General features: G+C 47.3%; 1 protein-coding gene across 3 annotated transcripts in view; it reads right to left on the bottom strand.

The window, feature by feature from the left end:
- The window catches only part of LOC123772073 (synaptotagmin-10), a 99,095-nt gene extending 83,471 nt beyond the window's left edge, over positions 1-15,624 (bottom strand). For 2 of the 3 annotated variants that reach the window (XM_069311198.1, XM_069311199.1), the window contains exons 1-2: positions 15,410-15,621; positions 3,465-3,932 (exon numbers count right to left, since the gene is read on the bottom strand). In XM_069311198.1, coding sequence (XP_069167299.1) covers positions 3,465-3,606 — 142 coding nt within the window. In that variant the 5' untranslated portion in view covers positions 3,607-3,932; positions 15,410-15,621. Of the gene's footprint in view, positions 1-3,464; positions 3,933-15,409 lie in introns of all 3 variants that reach the window. The other variant, XM_069311200.1, reaches the window with a different exon arrangement.
- Between the last annotated feature and the right edge of the window lie 8,377 nt (positions 15,625-24,001).

Raw genomic sequence — 24,001 nt, 5'->3', positions numbered from 1 at the left:
GACGGACAGACAAGTTACACTTTATTGTTATAAAGTTGTTGACGGACAGACAAGTTACACTTTATTGTTATAAAGTTGTTGACGGACAAACACGTTACACTTTATTGTTATAAAGTTGTTGACGGACAGACACGTTACACTTTATTGTTATAGAAGATATTCACAATGGAAAATGATACAAGTTTCTGTTGAATAACATTGTAATTGTCGGGTACTTTAACTCGTAGCCTAAAAACTTTATACGGGAGCCGGTCGGCCGAGCGGACAGCACGCTGGACTTGTGATCCTGTGGTCCCGGGTTCGATCCCGGGCGCCGGCGAGAAACAATGGGCAGAGTTTCTTTCACACTATGCCCCTGTTACCTAGCAGTAAAATTAGGTACATGGGTGTTAGTCAGCTGTCACGGGCTGCTTCCTGGGGGTGGAGGCCTGGTCGAGGACCGGGCCGCGGGGACACTAAAAAGCCCCGAAATCATCTCAAGATAACCTCAAGATAACGGGTGAATTAAGGGCATAAGGCCTAACATACCTCTATCCTTCCTTTTATCTTTTCTTTTTCATGTTTCCTCTTACGATTCCTTTCTTATTCCTATTATAACACTCTTTATTACACCTTATCTTCCGTACCTTTTGCCTTGCTCCTTTCTTCCTCTAAGATTTCTACCGTCCAACCACTTGGGCTGGACGGTAGAGCGACGGTCTCGCTTCATGCAGGTCGACGTTCAAACCCCGACCGTCCAAGTGGTAAGGCAACATTCCTTTCTCCCGGCCCATCCCATAGCCTTATCCTGACCCCTTCCCAGTGCTATATAGTCTAATGGCTTGGCGCTCTCTCCTGATAGTTCCCTTTCCTCTAAGATTTTCATCTGCTCACCTCTCTCCTCTTTATTTATTGCTCTTGCTTCCTTCGTCTCATCAGTTACAGCCCCGCTCCCGTGCCAGGTAAGTCCACTACGGGCTCACCATAGCCCGTGCTACTTGGAACAGTTTGTTCCCAGTAGCTGAATCTTAAACAACATTCGTCTCATCAGACTTGAGAATGGTCCAAGACGGACCAAAACGTCGTCGTCCCTTCATTTTCTAGTGTGTGGTTTGGTCAACATAAGACTTGATGTATCACATATGTGTATCCTTGAGGTTATCTTGAAATGATTTCGGGGCTTTAGTGTCCCCGCGGCCCGGTCCTCGACCAGGCCTCCACCCCCAGGAAGCAGCCCGTGACAGCTGACTAACACCCAGGTACCTATTTTACTGCTAGGTAACAGGGGCATAGGATGAAAGAAACTCTGCCCATTGTTTCTCGCCGGCGCCCGGGATCGAACCCGGGACCACAGGATCACAAGTCCAGTGTGCTGTCCGCTCGGCTCCCATATATAAACAATGGGAACAGTAAATATTTTAGCGTTTAATGGCTACATTCTCCCAAAGCTACTGACACACATCGGTGGGAATGGTGGGATTTATCCCACCATTCCTACTGGGAATGGTGGGATTTATCCTACCATTCCTACTGGGAATGGTGGGATTTATCCTACCATTCCTACTGGGAATGGTGGGATTTATCCTACCATTCCTACTGGGAATGGTGGGATTTATCCTACCATTCCTACTGGGAATGGTGGGATTTATCCTACCATTCCTACTGGGAATGGTGGGATTTATCCTACCATTCCTACTGGGAATGGTGGGATTTATCCTACCATTCCTACTGGGAATGGTGGGATTTATCCTACCATTCCTACTGGGAATGGTGGGATTTATCCTACCATTCCTACTGGGAATGGTGGGATTTATCCTACCATTCCTACTGGGAATGGTGGGATTTATCCTACCATTCCTACTGGGAATGGTGGGATTTATCCTACCATTCCTACTGGGAATGGTGGGATTTATCCTACCATTCCTACTGGGAATGGTGGGATTTATCCTACCATTCCTACTGGGAATGGTGGGATTTATCCTACCATTCCTACTGGGAATGGTGGGATTTATCCTACCATTCCTACTGGGAATGGTGGGATTTATCCTACCATTCCTACTGGGAATGGTGGGATAAACTTGGAGCCGGACTCGTTGTCTGAGTACTTCAACCGCCAAGTCTTCATTGTTGCAGAGTAAGTCACAGTAACATAGTTGTAAACATGTCAACACACACACACATGTTTGGGCAAGTTTCCGTCCGTCAATAATCCTTAGTAAGTCGTACTATTCTCTAATTTTGGATTAGATTTAGAAGCTTTATTCGTAGGTGAATTAGACAAATCATTGCAGTTGTGGGTAGAGTCTTCAGTAGCTAGACTGTCTATGTTGACCAGACCACACACTAGAAGGTGAAGGGACGACGACGTTTCGGTCCGTCCTGGACCATTCTCAAGTCGATGGTGAGATCACAATCGACTTGAAAATGGTCCAGGACGGATCGAAACGTCGTCGTCCCTTCACCTTCTAGTGTGTGGTCTGGTCAACATACGTCAGCCACGTTATTGTGACTCGTCGCCTACTAGACTGTCTAGCTACTGAAAAACAGCCAACAGTCGAAAATATATTATAACTTTCTTTTATTTTTCACTGGGCTTTTTTCCACACACATATATATGTATATATTATGTAAAACGCCCCCCCCCCCGGCCGCGTTACAATAGCCTAGTGAACAATATTTTTGGGCTGGTTTCAGAGGCGCATAAATGAACTTCGCTCTTAAAAAAAACATGTTGTAATCTATGTATTTATTATATTATATTTTTGAATATTTATTTGATTATTAGCATATTCATTTGTTTGTGTTTTTAGTAAAATAATGTTATTATTGTTATCTGGGTTTGGAAACTGAAAATGTCGCAATTTTCCGTAAGGGATTAGTGTGAGAAAACTAAGGCGATGATACCCACACGAACTTTGTTCCAACTCAAGCTTACACACACACACACACACACACACACACACACACACACACACACACACACACACACACACACACACACACACACACACACACACACACAACTGGAAACTGAGTGCCCAAATGAGCCACAGAGATATTAGAAAGAACTTTTTTAGTGTCAGAGTGGTTGACAAATGAAATGCATTAGGAAGTAATGTGGTGGAGGCTGACCCCATACACAGTTTCAAATGTAGATATGATAGAGCCCAATAGGCTCAGGAACCTGTACACCTGTTGATTGACGGTTGAGAGGCGGGACCAAAGAGGTAAAGCCCAACCCCCGCAAGCACAACTAGATGAGTACACAACCTAAGACAGCTCGCACTTCCTCTCCCAATTCAATAAGCACTCATGAATGTCAACAAAATAAAGTTACAAGCACCAAAGATGTCAACAATGCACTTCTCTCTCCCATCCTCCCTCTCTCTCTCTCACCCCTTCCCTCCACTCCGACCTCTAAACCCGATTTACATATCAAATTCCTGCCAGAAACTCACATACGACAATATTGCGGCGCCACTCACCTGGATCAGGCAAGTTGACGTAGGGTTGAGCGTACGAGGTGTGTGACTGGTCGGTGGGGAACAAGGTGGTGGCAGCCATGTCACCATACGCGGTGAGGAGGGTGTGGTGAGGTGTGGTAGTGGTGGTGGTGGTGAGACCCATGGCAGCTCCTCTCTTACTGACGTCTATGATGTCACTCGCTACAGTGTCATCAGCGATGGTTCAACTGATGGTTTATACGGATTGCTTCATTTTAATGCGGGTTTTTATTTGCCGCCAATCAAAGAGCCGTTGCTGTTCCAGTGACGGAATGTCGACAGCCAATCAGATAGCGATAAATTCGGAGATGTGACCCTGAATGGTCGTCTGAAGCACACCTCTGCTAGGGGAGGGGGGGGGGGGGTATTGGTCCACTGGAGTACACCTCGAAGGATTTTATATCATAAGCCTTTTTTCACAGAGATCTCGGTGTTCCCAACAAGCTCTACCTGAAAGAGGACAAATAAAATAATAATAGGAGACAGAGGACAACATATACTCCCTATCATTACATTATCATTATACTCCCTCTCCATGGTTAGGTTAGGTTACATTATTATGGTGTATTTTTCTCAAACATGTTAAATATGAAATTCGAGAAACTATTTGAGTATCCCCCTCTAGAATTAAATGACAGATAACGAAATTCTGCAGACCGTTTCAAAGAACACGAGTTGAGCGGAGACGTTTCAGATTTTAAACTAACGATTTATAATACAATAAAGTTATAACTTTCAGAATATTCTCTGTTTAACAAGAAAGGTTCACGTGCCAGTTTACAAGTAGACTATTATTGGAACCGCAATATGGTTTCAGACCAACATAACTATCCAGTTGGTGTGAGAATGGGTTTGGTGTGTTGTGGTAGTCACTTTACCTCCGAGGACGGGCTCGATACCCGAGACACGGGTCACGCTGCCCAGCACGTGTAGGGGACTTGCTGTTTCCGCAAAATTCTGAGAAATTCTGCACGGTCCAGCAACCAGGAGGCCTGGTCGACGACCGGGCCGCGGGGACGCTAAGCCCCGGTAGCACCTCAAGGTAACCTCAAGGTAACGGTGTATGTGAGTGTGTATACATGGGCAGCTTCAGAGGATAGGCTATTTTCCAGTAAATTAAATTTTCAGTTTTGCCACCGGGTAAAGTGTGTCGTACTTGATCAGGGCTCAGGGCTGTACACACACGTACACACACACACACACACACACACACACACACACACACACACACACACACACACACACACACACACAGTGTGTGGGGCCTCGTAGCCTGGTGGATAGCGCGCAGGACTCGTAATTCTGTGGCGCGGGTTCGATTCCCGCACGAGGCAGAAACAAATGGGCAAAGTTTCTTTCACCCTAAGTGCCCCTGTTACCTAGCAGTAAATAGGTACCTGGGAGTTAGTCAGCTGTCACGGGCTGCTTCCTGGGGTGTGTGTGTGTGGTGTGGGAAAAAAAAAAAAAAAAAAAAAAAGTTGTTAGTAAATAGTTGATTGACAGTTGAGAGGCGGGCCGAAAGAGCAAAGCTCAACCCCCGCAAAAACACAACTAGTAAACACACACACACACACACACACACTGTTGATTGACGGTTGAGAGGCGGGACCAAAGAGCCAGAGCTCAACCCCGCAAGCATAAATAGGTGAGTACGCCCACACACCCCCACCCATGGTCAGGATAAGTTAAGATAACGTTAGGTTCGGTTACAGTAATATGGTATATTTTTCTCAAACCTACTAAATATAAAATTCGAAAAAATATTTGAGAATCCCCGAGAATTAAATTAAAAAAAAACACATTCGTTATATATGACAAAGAGTATTGGGAAGACGGGACACAACACTGTTCCTATCATCCAGTAACTACACTTAGGTAATTACCCTGGAAACACAAACCTAAACTGTCTCTATTTTCCGCTTGTTACAACTTGTAATAAAGTTGTTATACATCTTGGCTTAACGTGTTTATGACGTATTAGAACGTTGTTACAACTTGCTATATTGGTTGTTATAACTGGTAAGGAGGTGTTAAAACTTGTTCGAACGTTGTACCAACGTCGTAGTTTCGGTGTGTGTTTGGCGGGATATACACTATCCCTATCTTTGCTTTCTTCTAACACACATTTTTGCTTATTTTCTCTCACTCCTTCTCTCCCCTTTTCATACAAAAAATCCCTCACCCCTCCAACAGCCGCCGTGGACAGAAATTCAATAAAGAGAAGCATTAAGGTTCGCTTCGGCGCCGTCAATTGTTGACAGATTATAGACCTGAGTCCCTGTGTTGGTGGTGAAGGGACTAGTGAAGGTTGTTGTTTAAGATTCACTATCTGGAACAAAAAGTTCCAAGTAGCACAGGCTATGGTGAGCCCGTAGAGAAGGGGGAAAACCACGTGTTTACATCCTTATACTAAGGATGTGAGTTGTAAACTAAGAGTAGTTCATTAACTCTCAGTTACGAAGACTACACACACACACACACACACACACACACACACACACACACACACACCTCAAGAACCTGTACACCTGTTGATTGACGGTTAAGAGGCGGGACCAAAGAGCCAAAACTCAACCCCCGGAAGCACAACTAGGTGAGTACATATATATATATATATATATATATATATATATATATATATATATATATATATATATATATATATATATATATATATATATTTATTTATTATCATAGAAAACAATGGAAGTTAAGCGACAGGTCTCAATTAGCCATTCAATAAAATAGTTTGATATTATTGAAACATCAAAAGCAGTACAATTAGAAGACACGTTAAAATAATTCCTAACATCAACAACCGTGTTATCATGAAACAGGAGGGGAGGATAGCAGGATAACGAGGGCCCCGATATAACAGGTACGTACACCATCAAAGTCCAGGAAGGACTAACAAACACACGACAGTCATCAAACACCATCAATTACTGTCAAGCACAGGATATCGTTCGATATATGTGTGTGTGTGTGTGTGTGTGTGTGTGTGTGTGTACTCACCTATATGTACTCACCTATATGTGCTTGCAGGATCGAGCATTGACTCTTGGATCCCGCCTTTCTAGCTATCGGTTGTTTACAGCAATGACTCCTGTCCCATTTCCCTATCATACCTAGTTTTAAAAGTATGAATAGTATTTGCTTCCACAACCTGTTCCCCAAGTGCATTCCATTTTTCTACTACTCTCACGCTAAAAGAAAACTTCCTAACATCTCTGTGACTCATCTGAGTTTCCAGTTTCCACCCATGTCCCCTCGTTCTGTTATTATTACGTGTGAACATTTCATCTATTTCCACTTTGTCAATTCCCCTGAGTATTTTATATGTCCCTATCATATCTCCTCTCTCCCTTCTTTTCTCTAGTGTCGTAAGGTTCAGTTCCTTCAGCCGCTCTTCATATCCCATCCCTCGTAGCTCTGGGACAAGCCTCGTCGCAAACCTCTGAACCTTCTCCAGTTTCTTTATGTGTTTCTTCAGGTGGGGGCTCCATGATGGCGCGGCATACTCTAAGACGGGTCTCACGTAGGCAGTGTAAAGCGCCCTAAAAGCTTCCTCATTTAGGTTTCTGAATGAAGTTCTAATTTTCGCCAGTGTAGAGTACGCTGCTGTCGTTATCCTATTTATATGTGCCTCAGGAGTTAGATTAGGTGTCACATCCACTCCCAGGTCTCTTTCTCGAATCGTTACAGGTAGGCTGTTCCCCTTCATTGTGTACTGTCCCTTTGGTCTCCTGTCACCTGATCCCATTTCCATAACTTTACATTTACTGGTGTTAAACTCCAGTAGCCATTTCTCTGACCATCTCTGCAGCCTGTTTAAGTCCTCTTGGAGGATCCTACAATCCTCGTCTGTCACAACTCTTCTCATTAATTTTGCGTCATCTGCAAACATCGACATGTATGATTCCACTCCTGTAAACATATCATTTACGTAAATTAGAAAGAGGATTGGTCCCAGCACCGATCCTTGAGGTACTCCACTTGTTACTGTTCGCCAGTCCGACTTTTCGCCCCTTACCATTACCCTCTGGCTCCTTCCTGTTAGGTAGTTCTTCACCCATACTAGGGCCTTTCCGCTTACTCCTGCCTGCCTCTCAAGTTTGTATAGCAGTCTCATGTGCGGTACCGTATCAAAGGCCTTTTGGTGTGTGTGTGTGTGTGTGTGTGTGTGTGTGTGTGTGTGTGTGTGTATGTGTGTGTGTGTGTGTGTGTGTGTGTGTGTGTGTGTGTGTGTGTGTGTGTGTGTGTGTGTGTGTGTGTGTGTGTGTGTGTGTGTGTGTGTGTGTATGTGTGTGTGTGTGTGTGTGTGTGTGTGTGTCTGTGTCTGTGTGTGTGTGTGTGTGTATGTGTGTGTGTGTGTGTGTGTGTGTGTGTGTGTGTGTGTGTGTATGTGTGTACTCACCTAGTTGTACTCACCTAGTTGTGTTTGCGGGGGTTGAGCTCTGGCTCTTTGGTCCCGCCTCTCAACCGTCAATCAACAGGTGTACAGATTCATGAGCCTATCGGGCTCTATCATATCTACACTTGAAACTGTGTATGGAGTCAGCCTCCACCACATCACTTCCTAATGCATTCCATTTGTCAACCACTCTGACACTAAAAAAGTTCTTTCTAATATCTCTGTGGCTCATTTGGGCACTCAGTTTCCACCTGTGTCCCCTTGTGCGTGTTCCCCTTGTGTTAAATAGACTGTCTTTATCTACCCTATCAATCCCCTTCAGAATCTTGAATGTGGTGATCATGTCTCCCCTAACTCTTCTGTCTTCCAGCGAAGTGAGGTTTAATTCCCGTAGTCTCTCCTCGTAGCTCATACCTCTCAGCTCGGGTACTAGTCTGGTGGCAAACCTTTGAACCTTTTCCAGTTTAGTCTTATCCTTGACTAGATATGGACTCCATGCTGGGGCTGCATACTCCAGGATTGGCCTGACATATGTGGTATACAAAGTTCTGAATGATTCTTTACACAAGTTTCTGAATGCCGTTCGTATGTTGGCCAGCCTGGCATATGCCGCTGATGTTATCCGCTTGATATGTGCTGCAGGAGACAGGTCTGGCGTGATATCAACCCCCAAGTCTTTTTCCTTCTCTGACTCCTGAAGAATTTCCTCTCCCAGATGATACCTTGTATCTGGCCTCCTGCTCCCTACACCTATCTTCATTACATTACATTTGGTTGGGTTAAACTCTAACAACCATTTGTTCGACCATTTGTGTGTGTGTGTGTGTGTGTGTGTGTGTGTGTGTGTGTGTGTGTGTGTGTGTGTGTGTGTGTGTACTCACCTAGTTCACCTAGTTGTACTCACCTAGTTGTGTTTGCGGGGGTTGAGCTCTGGCTCTTTGGTCCCGCCTCTCAACCGTCAATCAACAGGTGTACAGATTCATGAGCCTATCGGGCTCTGTCATATCTACCCTTGAAACTGTGTATGGAGTCAGCCTCCACCACATCACTTCCTAATGCATTCCATTTGTCAACCACTCTGACACTAAAAAAGTTCTTTCTAATATCTCTGTGGCTCATTTGGGCACTCAGTTTCCACCTGTGTCCCCTTGTGCGTGTTCCCCTTGTGTTAAATAGACTGTCTTTATCTACCCTATCAATCCCCTTCAGAATCTTGAATGTGGTGATCATGTCCCCCCTAACTCTTCTGTCTTCCAGCGAAGTGAGGTTTAATTCCCGTAGTCTCTCCTCGTAGCTCATACCTCTCAGCTCGGGTACTAGTCTGGTGGCAAACCTTTGAACCTTTTCCAGTTTAGTCTTATCCTTGACTAGATATGGACTCCATGCTGGGGCTGCATACTCCAGGATTGGCCTGACATATGTGGTATACAAAGTTCTGAATGATTCTTTACACAAGTTTCTGAATGCCGTTCGTATGTTGGCCAGCCTGGCATATGCCGCTGATGTTATCCGCTTGATATGTGCTGCAGGAGACAGGTCTGGCGTGATATCAACCCCCAAGTCTTTTTCCTTCTCTGACTCCTGAAGAATTTCCTCTCCCAGATGATACCTTGTATCTGGCTTCCTGCTCCCTACACCTATCTTCATTACATTACATTTGGTTGGGTTAAACTCTAACAACCATTAACATGTGTGTGTGTGTATGTGTGTGTGTGTGTGTGTGTGTGTGTGTGTGTGTGTGTGTGTGTGTGTGTGTGTGTGTGTGTGTGTGTGTGTGTGTGTGTGTGTGTGTATTCACCTAGTTGTGTTTGCGGGCGTTGAGCTTTGCTCTTTCGGCCCGCCTCTCAACTGTTAATCAACTGTTTACTAACTACTTTTTTTTTCCACACCACACACACACACACACACACACACCCCAGGAAGCAACCCGTGACAGCTGACTAACTCCAAGGTACCTATTTACTGCTAGGTAACAGGGGCATTCAGGGTGAAAGAAACTTTGCCCATTTGTTTCTGCCTCGTGCGGGAATCGAACCCGCGCCACAGAATTACGAGTCCTGCGCGCTATCCACCAGGCTACGAGGCCCCCGTGTGTGTGTGTGTGTGTGTGTGTGTGTGTGTGTGTGTGTGTGTGTGTGTGTGTGTGTGTGTGTGTGTGTGATAGAGGTGTTCCAACTGTCAGTTGTCTAATGTACTGACTTCCTATCTATTTTCCTCTTATCATATCTACAACAGTGTATACTCCCAGGTACCTTGAAAACTGTTTACTAACTACTTTACTAACTCCCAGGTACCTGTTTGCTGCAAGGTGAACAGGGGCTTCAGGTGAAAGAAACTCTGCTCCATTTTGTTTCTCCCTCTGCCGGGATTCGAACGCGAGAACTTGGGACTCCGACAAAGTGACAGACACAAGGTGTATGGGACAGTATGGGACATTGTCTGTCCCATACGACAGTATGGGACATTGGCTGTCTATCCCATAAGACAGTACGGGACATTGGCTGTTAACTGCAATAGGCCTATTGACCACACTAAATGGCTACAATTTATATTCACCCAGACTCAGCTTTAGATATGTCTAGCCTACGCTTGAAACAATCCAGATAGGGTAAATACTTACGTGTTTATGATGGTGTGGTTGTACTGATAGGTGCTTGTTCACTTAAGTAGTGGGGATTGATGTGATTACTTACCGAATTGTCTCTTTCTTAATGCTATTCACCTAAGAATATTCTGATGATTCGACTGAACACCTAATCTGATGATTGGAAGGAAATAATATTGACTGTCGCCTAGATATTGTCCAATCATCACTCGGATATTGTCTAATCATTACTCAGATATTGCCCAATCATTACTCAGATATTGTCTAATCATTACTCGGATATTGCCCAATCATTACTCGGATATTGCCCAATCACCACTCGGATATTACCCAATCATCACTCGGATATTGCCCAATCATCACTCAGATATTGCCCAATCATCATTCAGATATTGTCCAATCATTACTCAGATATTGCCCAATCATCACTCAGATATTACCCAATCATCACTGAGATATTGCCCAATCATTACTCAAATATTGCCCAATCATTACTCAGATATTACCCAATCATCACTGAGATATTGCCCAATCATTACTTAGATATTGCCCAATCATTACTCGGATATTGATCGAACACCACTTAGATACTAATCACTCATCATCCAGATATTAACCAATCACCACTCATATATTGACTAATCACCACTGAGGCATTGATCAATCACCACCTAGTATAGTCAATGGTGGTGATTAATATTAATCACCCAAATCAACATGTTAATATAATATTAACATTTGTGTTAAGGGGGGAGGGGAATTTTTCCCCCTCAATATTTGTGTTTAAATTATAATGTTCGTTTTTTTTAAACGAGTTTAAATTTGAAAGTTTGTTAGGATTTGACGTAATCCTAAATTAACAGGATTCTTTTTTTAATTTAACGACGAGAGGGATTATATATTTGGTTTGAGTGGATTAGCTTGTTAATCCGTGTAAGAGGACATTAAGCGTTGTTGAAACCTGTTGGGCTAGTTTAGTGAGGTTTTGAACGCTGGAGAGGACGGCTGGTTTAGACATAACGTGACGTGACTTGACGTGACGTGACGTGACGTGACTTGACGTGACGTGACGTGACGTTGCGTGACGTGACTTGACGTGACGTGACGTGACGTGACTTGACGTGACGTGACGTTGCGTGACGTGACTTGACGTGACGTGACGTGACGTGACGTGACTTGACGTGACGTGACGTGACGTGACGTGACGTGACTTGACGTGACGTGACGTTGCGTGACTTGACGTGACGTGACGTGACGTGACTTGACGTGACGTGACGTTGCGTGACGTGACTTGACGTGACGTAACGTAAGGTAACGTAACGTGACGTGACGTGACGTGACGTGGTGAGAAGACCCAGCTGGAGTTGCTGTTATAGCTTCAGCTACTGAAGAACATCAAGAAGAACAACTTGATGGCCGGTCAACCACAACCACAACCACAACAGGTCTGTCAGCACTGCTGAGGTAGTGCTGACAGACCTGCTGAGAGTGGGAGAGAGCTTCCTGCTGAGTACCACGACACAGGGGGCAGAGAGAGGACACAGCCGCTGCCTGTATGGGTGTCGTCACATTTCTCAGTTTCACTCAGAAAAAGCGACAATTGTACAGCTTGAGAGGACTTCATAACATGTGTCAATCTCTAATACCTTCCCCCACCTACCTACTGACTTATTGCACTCCCGTCTATCTCTAGAGTGCTGTCAACAGCATCTGACAGCAAACAGATGAGAGTAAATTGTGTGAGCTCTCAGTCTCCTGAGAGCTCCTCTCAGGGTCCAGCAGGAAGCCCTCCATAAGTTTTCTGGAAATTTTTCAAGACGCTGATGTTTATGTCTGAGAAATGTTGTGGTGGTGTAGCAGTCGGGGGCTACAGTCTACAGGTGTTAAACACGCTACAGGTGTTTAATTATGGCACAGCGGTTTTTATTGATCAGAATATTGATCTCTTTTGTTCCAGTTTGTTTCGTCTTGTTCTCTGCTTCCTAATTCAATTGACTTAAATTCAATATACTGCTTCCTAGTTCAAATTGGAACAATATATCCTTGTGTGTGTGTGTGTGTGTGTGTGTGTGTGTGTGTGTGTGTGTGTGTGTGTGTGTGTGTGTGTGTGTGTGTGTGTGTGTAAAGTATCGGTTTACATATATTCTCTCTGTCTGTCCCAAGCCGTCACTTTGTCGCTGTCTATAATCCCTTTTCTGTCCACTGGTTGTGGCACCAACTCCGGCCATCTACACACACACACACACACACACACACACACACACACACACACACACACACACACACACACACACACACAGGAGACGAAATGTTCACACGTAATAGTAACAGAACGAGGGTACACGGGTGGAAGCTGGAAACTCAGATGAGTCACAGGGATGTTAGGAAGTTTTCTTTTAGCGTGAGAGTAGTGGAAAAATGGAATGCACTTAAGAAGCAGGTTATGGAAGCAAATTACATTCACAATTTTAAAACTAGGTATGATAGGGAAACAGGACAGGAGTCATTGCTGTAAACAACCGATGGCTAGCAAGGCGAGATCCAAGCGTCAATGCTCGATCCTGCAGGCATAAATAGGTGAGTACACTCGTACACACATACACACGAACACAGCAATTTCGACGTTCGTTTCATCTATAAAACGACCAATTACGAACATTATTTTGGCACCGGCTTGGCCTTCAAAACCCTCCAGCTGAGCAACACTTGCAATATCTCTCACATATGAGTGGCTAATGAGTGAAAATGAGTGAAAATGAGTGAAAATGAGTGTCAGTAAACACGAGGCAGCCTTGCACTGCAGCGTGCAGATAGCTGGACCAACACCTCTAACACTCCACACACAAATTATCAAGCAACTGCAAAATCAGAAAATTGCAATTATATCAGAAAAATCGAAGCCGTAGATTGGGATAGGACCTGCGTCCCTGTAGACCCCAGGCGCACACAATGCGTCCCTGTAGACCCCAGGCGCACACAATGCGTCCCTGTAGACCCCCAGGCGCACGTAATGCGTCCTTGTAGGCCCCAGGCGCACGTAATGCGTCCTTGTAGGCCCCAGGCGCACGCAATGCGTCCCTGTAGACCCCAGGCGCACGTAATGCGTCCCTTTAGACCCCAGGCGCACGCAATGCGTCCCTGTAGACCCCAGGCGCACGTAATGCGTCCCTGTAGGCCCCAGACGCACGTAATGCGTCCCTGTAGACCCCAGGCGCACGCAATGCGTCCCTGTAGACCCCAGGCGCACGTAATGCGTCCCTGTAGACCCCAGGCGCACGCAATGCGTCCCTGTAGACCCCAGGCGCACGCAATGCGTCCCTGTAGACCCCAGGCGCACGCAATGCGTCCCTGTAGACCCCAGACGCACGCAATGCGTCCCTGTAGACCCCAGGCGCACGCAATGCGTCCCTGTAGACCCCAGGCGCACGCAATGCGTCCCTGTAGACCCCAGGCGCACGCAATGCGTCCCTGTAGACCCCAGGCGCACGCCTGGTCAAAAGAATTGCAAACTGAAAAAGATTTGAGTGCATGGGGGGGGGATGTGTGTGAAACCCCCGATTAGGCTTCAGTGGAAGCCTCGGGATCCTCTTGGGGGAAGAAGCACTCCAGGTTACAATTCCTTTGACCATGTGATGGTACAGTTGACTTGAGCGCGTCTGGGAACACCCGGCGGAGAGGTTCGAACCCTCATCAAGGCCCTTGTGGATTTGTCAATATAATAATAATAATAATTGTAATAATATGCTTGAATTTTGAAATTACATTAACGTTATGTATCAATGAGTTATCTTGAGGTTATCTTGAGATGATTTCGGGGCTTTAGTGTCCCCGCGGCCCGGTCCTCGACCAGGCCTCCACCCCTAGGAAGCAGCCCGTGACAGCTGACTAACACCCAGGTACCTATTTTACTGCTAGGTAACAGGGGCATAGGGTGACAGAAACTCTGCCCATTGTTTCTCTTCGGCGCCTGGGATCGAACCCAGGACCACAGGATCACAAGTCCAGCGTGTTGTCCGCTCGGCCGACCGGCTCCCGACCTAAGGCCAAAAATCGTCGTACTAGAAAATAGTAGCAGCTCGCGAAATTGACATAATGTCCCCGTTTTCTGTTTTGGGTCCTCTGGTAGGTTAGGAGAAGGGGCACTTTAGTAGGACAGTTTCTTGACGTTGTGGAACCATAGGAGGACGGGCTGGAGCCTATGGAACCACCACACACAAATCCTCTACCATGGTCTCCAATCCTCACTACTTTTTTGAGATATATAGAAGAGTTGTTACATGGTTGTAGAGCCACTAGTACGCGTAGTGTTTCGGGCAGGTCCCTGGAATACGATCCCCGCCGCGAAGAATCCTTGTTACAACCAAGTACACATTTTACTGTTGAGTTAAACAGAGGCTACAGTTAAGGAATTGCGCCCAGTAAATCCTCCCCGGCCAGGATACGAACCCAGGACATAGCGCTCGCGGAACGCCAAGCGAGTGTCTTACCACTACGCCACGGGGACTGCTAAGTAATCAATCTAAATAATCAATCAATCTAGTAATCAATCTACTAAAGTAATCAATCTCCCTTCATTTGCTTCTCATCGCATTTTGTAAATTAAACTGGCCGTTCAGGTTTTATTAGGCAATAAATGCTGATTAAAAATAATTAAAATCGGGCCTTTACCAGCCGGGAAGCGCAACTGTCCCATAAATCTGTGAGGAAAACACTCCCCGAAGCCCACACACAGACTTGCTCTACACATATACATTACACGACTTTTTAAACTAGACAAAAACTATTCTTTCTGAACGTGCGATGCTCATTTGCATACAAATAACGTTCAGCAAAAGTTTGAATACGATTGTTTGCGCGGGAAGTGACACGTGCCCTAGACACTGGAAGGTAAACAGTGCTAATACTTACGGCAGGTTGAGTCTGATGGCGGCAGTTGACCGGTGTGTGTGTGTGTGTGTGTGTGTGTGTGGCGCGGGGAATGTCACGTGGGGATTCACGTGTGTGGTGGCGGCAGGAGCAGCGGCGGCGGCAGGAGCAGCAGCGGCAGGAGCAGCCAGCTGGTGGCAGTGGTCGGGCTGGCGGCAGGATAGGTTGTGGCGGTCCTCCTCCTGCCTGGCTGTAGTCTGGGGCTACCCTGCCTCGCCCCTATCCTCCCTCCCTCTCTCCCTCCCTCCCTCCACCACACACCTCTCTCTCTCTCTCTACTCTCTCTCACACACCTTCTCTCTCTCTTCTCTCACTCTCTCTCTCTCGCTACTCTCTCTCTCACACACCTCTCGCTACTCTCTCTCTCACACACCTCTCGCTACTCTCTCTCTCACACACCTCTCGCTACTCTCTCTCTCACACACCTCTCGCTACTCTCTCTCTCACACACCTCTCGCTACTCTCTCACTCACACACCTCTCGCTACTCTCTCTCTCACACACCTCTCGTTACTCTCTCACTACTTTCTCACTACTCTCTCTCATCTCTCACCACCACTACTTTCACACCTCTCACTACTCTTATTACTAACACTACTCTCTCTCTATTCTCTCTCTCTCTCTCTATTCTCTCTCTCTCTCTATTCTCTCTCTCTCTCTACTCTCCCCTCTCATTACTCTCACACTTAATATCTTGTTACAACTCTCACACTGTCTCTGGTTTTCTCTTAATAATTCAATTAACTTTTGTGTTATCTTGGCCCCTCCCCCTCCCTCCCTCTCCCTCCCCCCCTCCCCCTCCCCCTTCCCCCCTATCCACCCCCCTGCCTCTTCACTCATTCCTCTGCCCTTTCCATAGGACAAGCTGAACAATGATTTTATAGTGAAAACAGAGAGAGAGAGAGAGAGAGAGAGAGAGAGAGAGAGAGAGAGAGAGAGAGAGAGAGAGAGAGAGAGAGAGAGAGAGAGAGATAGAGAGAGAGAGAGAGAGAGAGAGGTGTCCTCCTCCTCCACCTTCGTCAGCAGGAAGACTGATAACGGAGAAGGAAGCAGAAGTGAAATGTAAAATAAAAGTGTGGATATAACAGCCGGTGGTTGGGGTGGATGCCTCGGGACAGGTTCGTGGCCTCCACATTTTTTAATTTGTAATTTTGCCCCGAGGGGCGAGTGTATTGGGCAGCGTCACTCATCCTGTGAGTGGACACACCGCCATAGTGACAGTATTGGGCAGCGTCACTCATCCTGTGAGTGGACACACCGCCATAGTGACAGTATTGGGCAGCGCCACTCATCCTGTGAGTGGACACACCGCCATGGTGACAGTATTGGGCAGCGTCACTCATCCTGTGAGTGGACACACCGCCATAGTGACAGTATTGGGCAGCGCCACTCATCCTGTGAGTGGACACACCGCCATAGTGACAGTATTGGGCAGCGCCACTCATCCTGTGAGTGGACACACCGCCATAGTGACAGTATTGGGCAGCGCCACTCATCCTGTGAGTGGACACACCGCCATAGTGACAGTATTGGGCAGCGCCAGTCATCCTGTGAGTGGACACACCGCCATAGTGACAGTATTGGGCAGCACCACTCATCCTGTGAGTGGACACACCGCCATAGTGACAGTATTGGGCAGCACCACTCATTCTGTGAGTGGACACACCACCATAGTGACAGTATTGGGCAGCGCCACTCATCCTGTGAGTGGACACACCGCCATAGTGACAGTATTGGTCAGCGCCACTCATCCTGTGAGTAGACACACCGCCATAGTGACAGTATTGGGCAGCGCCACTCATCCTGTGAGTGGACACACCGCCATAGTGACAGTATTGGGCAGCGCCACTCATCCTGTGAGTGGACACACCGTCATAGTGACAGTATTGGGCAGCGCCACTCATCCTGTGAGTGGACACACCGCCATAGTGACAGTATTGGGCAGCGCCACTCATCCTGTGAGTGGACACACCGTCATAGTGACAGTATTGGGCAGCGCCACTCATCCTGTGAGTGGACACACCGCCATAGTGACAGTATTGGTCAGCGCCACTCATCCTGTGAGTGGACACACCGCCATAGTGACAGTATTGGGCAGCGCCACTCATCCTGTGAGTGGACACACCGTCATAGTGACAGTATTGGTCAGCGCCACTCATCCTGTGAGTGGACACACCGCCATAGTGACAGTATTGGTCAGCGCCACTCATCCTGTGAGTGGACACACTGCCATAGTGACAGTATTGGGCAGCGCCACTCATCCTGTGAGTGGACACACCGCCATAGTGACAGTATTGGTCAGCGCCACTCATCCTGTGAGTGGACACACCGCCATAGTGACAGTATTGGGCAGCGCCACTCATCCTGTGAGTGGACACACCGCCATAGTGACAGTATTGGGCAGCGCCACTCATCCTGTGAGTGGACACACCGCCATAGTGACAGTATTGGGCAGCGCCACTCATCCTGTGAGTGGACACACCGTCATAGTGACAGTATTGGGCAGCGCCACTCATCCTGTGAGTGGACACACCGCCATAGTGACAGTATTGGGCAGCGCCACTCATCCTGTGAGTGGACACACCGTCATAGTGACAGTATTGGGCAGCGCCACTCATCCTGTGAGTGGACACACCGTCATAGTGACAGTATTGGGCAGCACCACTCATCCTGTGAGTGGACACACCGTCATAGTGACAGTATTGGGCAGCGCCACTCATCCTGTGAGTGGACACACCGCCATAGTGACAGTATTGGGCAGCGCCACTCATCCTGTGAGTGGACACACCGTCATAGTGACAGTATTGGGCAGCGCCACTCATCCTGTGAGTGGACACACCGTCATAGTGACAGTATTGGGCAGCACCACTCATCCTGTGAGTGGACACACCGTCATAGTGACAGTATTGGGCAGCGGCACTCATCCTGTGAGTGGACACACTGCCATAGCAGCATGTACAACACTCCCCAATAGGAAGAAAACCCGCTGGGTTGTTCATCCTGTCACTTGTACCCACACACAGCTGGGACTTGCTTAACTGTCTCAAGTGAACAGCTCCTCAAACAAGAAGATTAACATTTGCCAACCCTTAAAATCTTACGTTATCTTGCGGGTGCAAAATGGGGAAATCTTTTAAGAACAGTATCAATATTTGACAAATAATATTTTCCTAACTCAAACAATGTGGAGTTTATTATTCTACACATATTGCTAATGGCTCTCAGGTGTTCACATTCTCTCAGATAGTGGTCAAGGCGGCGGCCGTCACTCTCGCAGATTCTGAGGAATGAACAGCAGAAGGCTCTCATAATTCTCTCTCACACTCCCAGCTGGTGTAATGACAGCAGTGAAATTGAGTAAGACATGAAGACTGTTTTTTTTTTTTTGAGTAAAGAGGAAGGAGAGGCATAGGTGAAGGGAAGTATAGAAGTGGGAAATACAGTGAGAGGTATGAAAGCAGGCGGGCTGTCCGCCTTGCTGACTAAATGCATGATGCACTTCTAAACTGAACTGCTAGTCATATGGTACATCTTCTGTCTAACTTCTAACCGTTTGTAACTGCTGTGATTGGTAATGACAGTAATTAATTACAGTAATTACCGTTCCATTAATGGCTTCAAAATATCAAGGAATCTAACTGCTTTCCTCAACAAACAAATGTTCCAAGCACTAAGATATTAAAATAGACAATACAATCATTTTACCCCACCCAGTTAGGTATATAATAGACGTCAGTATCATTCACCTGAAGGCTACACTGACCTACACAAGTTTACACCGTCTGTCCTGGTAGCGAACACGTGACCAGGGTAGTGTTGTTATTGTTGTGGGGTTAGGGGCAGCTACAGCACTGGGAGAAAAGGGGCGGAAACTCACCCAGGTCCTGGTAGCGAACACGTGACCTGGGTAGTGTTGTTGTTATTGTTATGGGGTTAGGGGCAGCTACAGCACTGGGAGAAATGGGGCGGAAACTCACCCAGGTCCTGGTAGCGAACACGTGACCAGGGTAGTGTTGTTATTGTTGTGGGGTTAGGGGCAGCTACAGCACTGGGAGAAAAGGGGCGGAAACTCACCCAGGTCCTGGTAGCGAACACGTGACCTGGGTAGTGTTGTTGTTATTGTTATGGGGTTAGGGGCAGCTACAGCACTGGGAGAAATGGGGCGGAAACTCACCCAGGTCCTGGTAGCGAACACGTGACCAGGGTAGTGTTGTTATTGTTGTGGGGTTAGGGGCAGCTACAGCACTGGGAGAAAAGGGGCGGAAACTCACCCAGGTCCTGGTAGCGAACACGTGACCAGGGTAGTGTTGTTATTGTTGTGGGGTTAGGGGCAGCTACAGCACTGGGAGAAAAGGGGCGGAAACTCACCCAGGTCCTGGTAGCGAACACGTGACCTGGGTAGTGTTGTTGTTATTGTTGTGGGGTTAGGGGCAGCTACAGCACTGGGAGAAATGGGGCGGAAACTCACCCAGGTCCTGGTAGCGAACACGTGACCTGGGTAGTGTTGTTGTTATTGTTGTGGGGTTAGGGGCAGCTACAGCACTGGGAGAAATGGGGCGGAAACTCACCCAGGTCCTGGTAGCGAACACGTGACCAGGGTAGTGTTGTTGTTATTGTTGTGGGGTTAGGGGCAGCTACAGCACTGGGAGAAATGGGGCGGAAACTCACCCAAAATTATCAGTGAAGTGTACTAAAACTTATCGAGGTCCATCCCCCCCCCCCCCCCAGGAAAACTACTGACCTGTCCCAGGATGCAACCCACAATAGTTGCTAAAATCCCGGGTGTCCGTTTAACTGTTAGGTGAAGAGAGCATCAGGTGAAAGGAAACGTGCCAAACTGTTTCCGTCCAGTCTAGGGGTTGAACCCCGGGTACCATATTCTTACTATTCCCAGCTTCTTGTATGAAGTTACAAAATAAATATGTAAATAATTGACCAAAGGATACGTGATCAACCAGGCTGTGACTCATACGTCAGGCTGCGAGCAGCCGCGCCCAACAGCCTGGATGATCAGTCCAGCAACCAGGAGGCCTGGTCGACGACCGGGCCGCGGGGTTGACAAGCCCCAAAATCACCTCAAGGTAACCTCAAGGTGAAAATTAAATTATTGTAATATTAAGATGTTCACAATATATATATAAACTCATCCCTCGACGAACGTATATTGCCAACGTAGCAACTGACCTCCGTCTTCTCTGTCATATATATATATATATATATATATATATATATATATATATATATATATATATATATATATATATATATATATATATATATATATATATATATTATATATTTAGAACATTATAAAACATTTATCTTATGACAAAGAAGTTAGTTTTAGTATGTATGACAGCCATGAAATAAAATCCAGTTATTTGATTGTTAAAACGGAAGCCCCTTGTAGTGAGCCTATAGGAAGCACCCGGTAAATGGACAGCCGTAGACAGTGGGAGTTCTTCACCCGTCAACACGCTTCCTGTCCCTCACCCGTCAACACGCTCCCTGTCCCTCACCCGTCAACACGCTTCCCTGTCCTTCACCCGTCAACACGCTTCCCTGTCCCTCACCCGTCAACACGCTCCCTGTCCTTCACCCGTCAACACGCTTCCCTGTCCTTCACCCGTCAACACGCTTCCCTGTCCTTCACCCGTCAACACGCTTCCCTGTCCTTCACCCGTCAACACGCTTCCCTGTCCTTCACCCGTCAACACGCTTCCCTGTCCCTCACCCGTCAACACGCTCCCTATCCTTCACCCGTCAACACGCTCCCTGTCCTTTACCCGTCAACACGCTTCCTGTCCCTCACCCGTCAACACGCTTCCCTGTCCTTCATCCGTCAACACGCTTCCCTGTCCCTCACCCGTCAACACGCTTCCTGTCCCTCACCCGTCAACACGCTTCCCTGTCCTTCACCCGTCAACACGCTTCCCTGTCCCTCACCCGTCAACACGCTTCCTGTCCCTCACCCGTCAACACGCTTCCCTGTCCTTCACCCGTCAACACGCTCCCTGTCCTTCACCCGTCAACACGCTTCCTGTCCCTCACCCGTCAACACGCTTCCCTGTCCCTCACCCGTCAACACGCTCCCTGTCCTCCCAGCGAGCATAAGAAATATTGCCGGAACAACCGTGGACATCTTCAAGAGAAAACTGGACGGTTTTCTAAGAGAAGTTCCGGATCAGCCGGGCTGTGGTGGGTACGTGGCCCTGCGGGCCGCTCCAAGCAACAGCCTGGTGGACCAAACTCTCACAAGTCGAGCCTGGCCTCGGGCCGGGCTTGGGGAGTAGAAGAACTCCCAGAACCCCATCAACCAGGTATCAACCAGGTATCTGTCCTTCACCCGTCAACACGCTCCCTGTCCCTCACCCGTCAACACGCTCCCTGTCCCTCACCCGTCAACACGCTTACTGTCCCTCACCCGTCAACACGCTTACTGTCCCTCACCCGTCAAAATTTCCTATCTTCCTCCTGGTAATTGAGAATTTGAGTGTCAGATCTATTATATTATATCATAACAAGAACAACAACAAAGCCAGTAGGTGGGACACAAAGAGCTATATAGAGCTATAAAGAGCTATATAGAGCTATATAGAGCTATAAAGAGCTATAGAGCTCACTTTTCCCGTAGTCACTAGAAATCATGTTCCTCCCCCCTCCCTTCCCCCCCCCCCCCCCATTGACGGTGTCGCTTCATGCAGGTCGGTGTTCAATCCCCGACCGTCAAATAAGTAGTTATAGACACCATTCCTTTCCACCGTCCCATCCCAAATCCTTATCCTGACCCCTTCCAAGTGCTATATATATACAGTCGTAGTGGCTTAGCGCTTTCCCGCTGATAACTCACCCCTTCCCTTATATATATGTGCATATATATGTGCATATATATGTGCATATATGTGTATATGGGCAACCTGAAACACACACTTCCTGGTTGGTCAGTAAACTATCGCGGGGCCTTTAATAGCCTTACTATGGTTGATAGGCCACTTAATACACCCAAAGGCAAACCCGATCCTTAAGGTGGTAAACCTAGTTAACTCACCCTCACACAAGGTAAACTCACCCTCACCCGTCCTCCAAGCTAATAGGTCGAGTTTTGTTTCAAGTTATGGCGACACCAACGTTGCCAAATGCAATAATGTATTAAGAAAACTTATGGCTTAACAGATGTTCTCGTTTTCTATACATTGGACTCGGTAGGTTAGGTGGGTCGTTTGAGGGTTTCTGACTAGGTTAAAAGGTCGGATTTTTAACGGAGTGGCAAATGGAGAGATGGGGGTGAAAAAGTACACAAGGGTAGGGAAGTATCAGGGGGGGAAAGCGCCAAGCTATTACGACTATTTAGCACTGGGAAGGGGTCAGGATAAGGATTTGGGATGGGACGGGGGAAAGGAATGGTGCCTATAACTACTTATTACACGGTCGGGGATTGAACGCCGACCTGCATGTAGCGAGACCGTCGCTCTACCGTCCAGCCCAAGTGGTTATATTGTTCGTTACGTTACATTAATGTTCAACATTAAGGGGGCCGGTCGGCCGAGCGGACAGCACGCTGGACTTGTCATCCTGTGGTCCTGGGTTCGACCCCAGGCGCCGGCGAGAAACAATGGGCAGAGTTTCTTTCACCCTATGCCCCTGTTACCTAGCAGTAAAATAGGTACCTGGGTGTTAGTCAGCTGTCACGGGCTGCTTCCTAGGGGTGGAGGCCTGGTCGAGGACCGGGCCGCGGGGACACTAAAGCCCCGAAATCATCTCAAGATAACCTCAAGATAATATATATCTTGTGAAATCATATATAAAGCTAATACATTTACACCACGGCAGAATACGAGCAAATATGTCAATACAGTAACTACTTACACATAGGTAACTATTGTATGAAAGTAAATATGTGTAAAACTACATATCAAACACACCTGCTCTGGCAATTCCATTAGGCGGGGAAAGTATAAGACTTGTGAAGATGGTGAGGTGAGTCCGGTCACTTGTTGAGGTGCTCCTCACTCTCAGGTGTGGCTCCCCGCTCGACCTGTGTGTAGTGCAGGTGTGGAGGGCACACGCCACACCTGGCAGGCAACAACCCTGCAGGTGGAGGTAACATGAGAAGTGGAGGGAAGTAAGAGTGTAAGAGTCTTCTTGCTGGTGACCTTCAGCTGGTGGACGGGAGAGAGAGGCGACACAGATCGATAGTGTATAGTACTGTGTAGGGGGGGGGGGGGCAGGCGGGGGGGGAGGGGGGGGTAGAGGGGAGAGATAAAGGGGGGGGGGGTATCACCTGAGTCCCTATATGTACTCATCTAGCTGTGTTTGTGGGGGTTGAGCTCTGGCTCTTTGGTCCCGCCTCTCAACTGTCAATTAATCAATTTTTTTTCACACACACACACACACACACACACACACACACACACACTCACACAGCCTGGGGGGCCTCGTAGCCTGGTGGATAGCGCGCAGGACTCGTAATTCTGTGGCGCGGGTTCGATTCCCGCACGAGGCAGAAACAAATGGGCAAAGTTTCATTCACCCTAAGTGCCCCTGTTACCTAGCAGTAAATAGGTACCTGGGAGTT

The sequence above is a fragment of the Procambarus clarkii genome, chromosome 69 (genome assembly GCF_040958095.1).
Source record: "Procambarus clarkii isolate CNS0578487 chromosome 69, FALCON_Pclarkii_2.0, whole genome shotgun sequence".
Lineage (NCBI taxonomy): Eukaryota > Metazoa > Arthropoda > Malacostraca > Decapoda > Cambaridae > Procambarus > Procambarus clarkii.
Note: the sequence above shows the minus strand (reverse complement) of the source record. Positions and strands in the feature narration are given on the sequence as shown.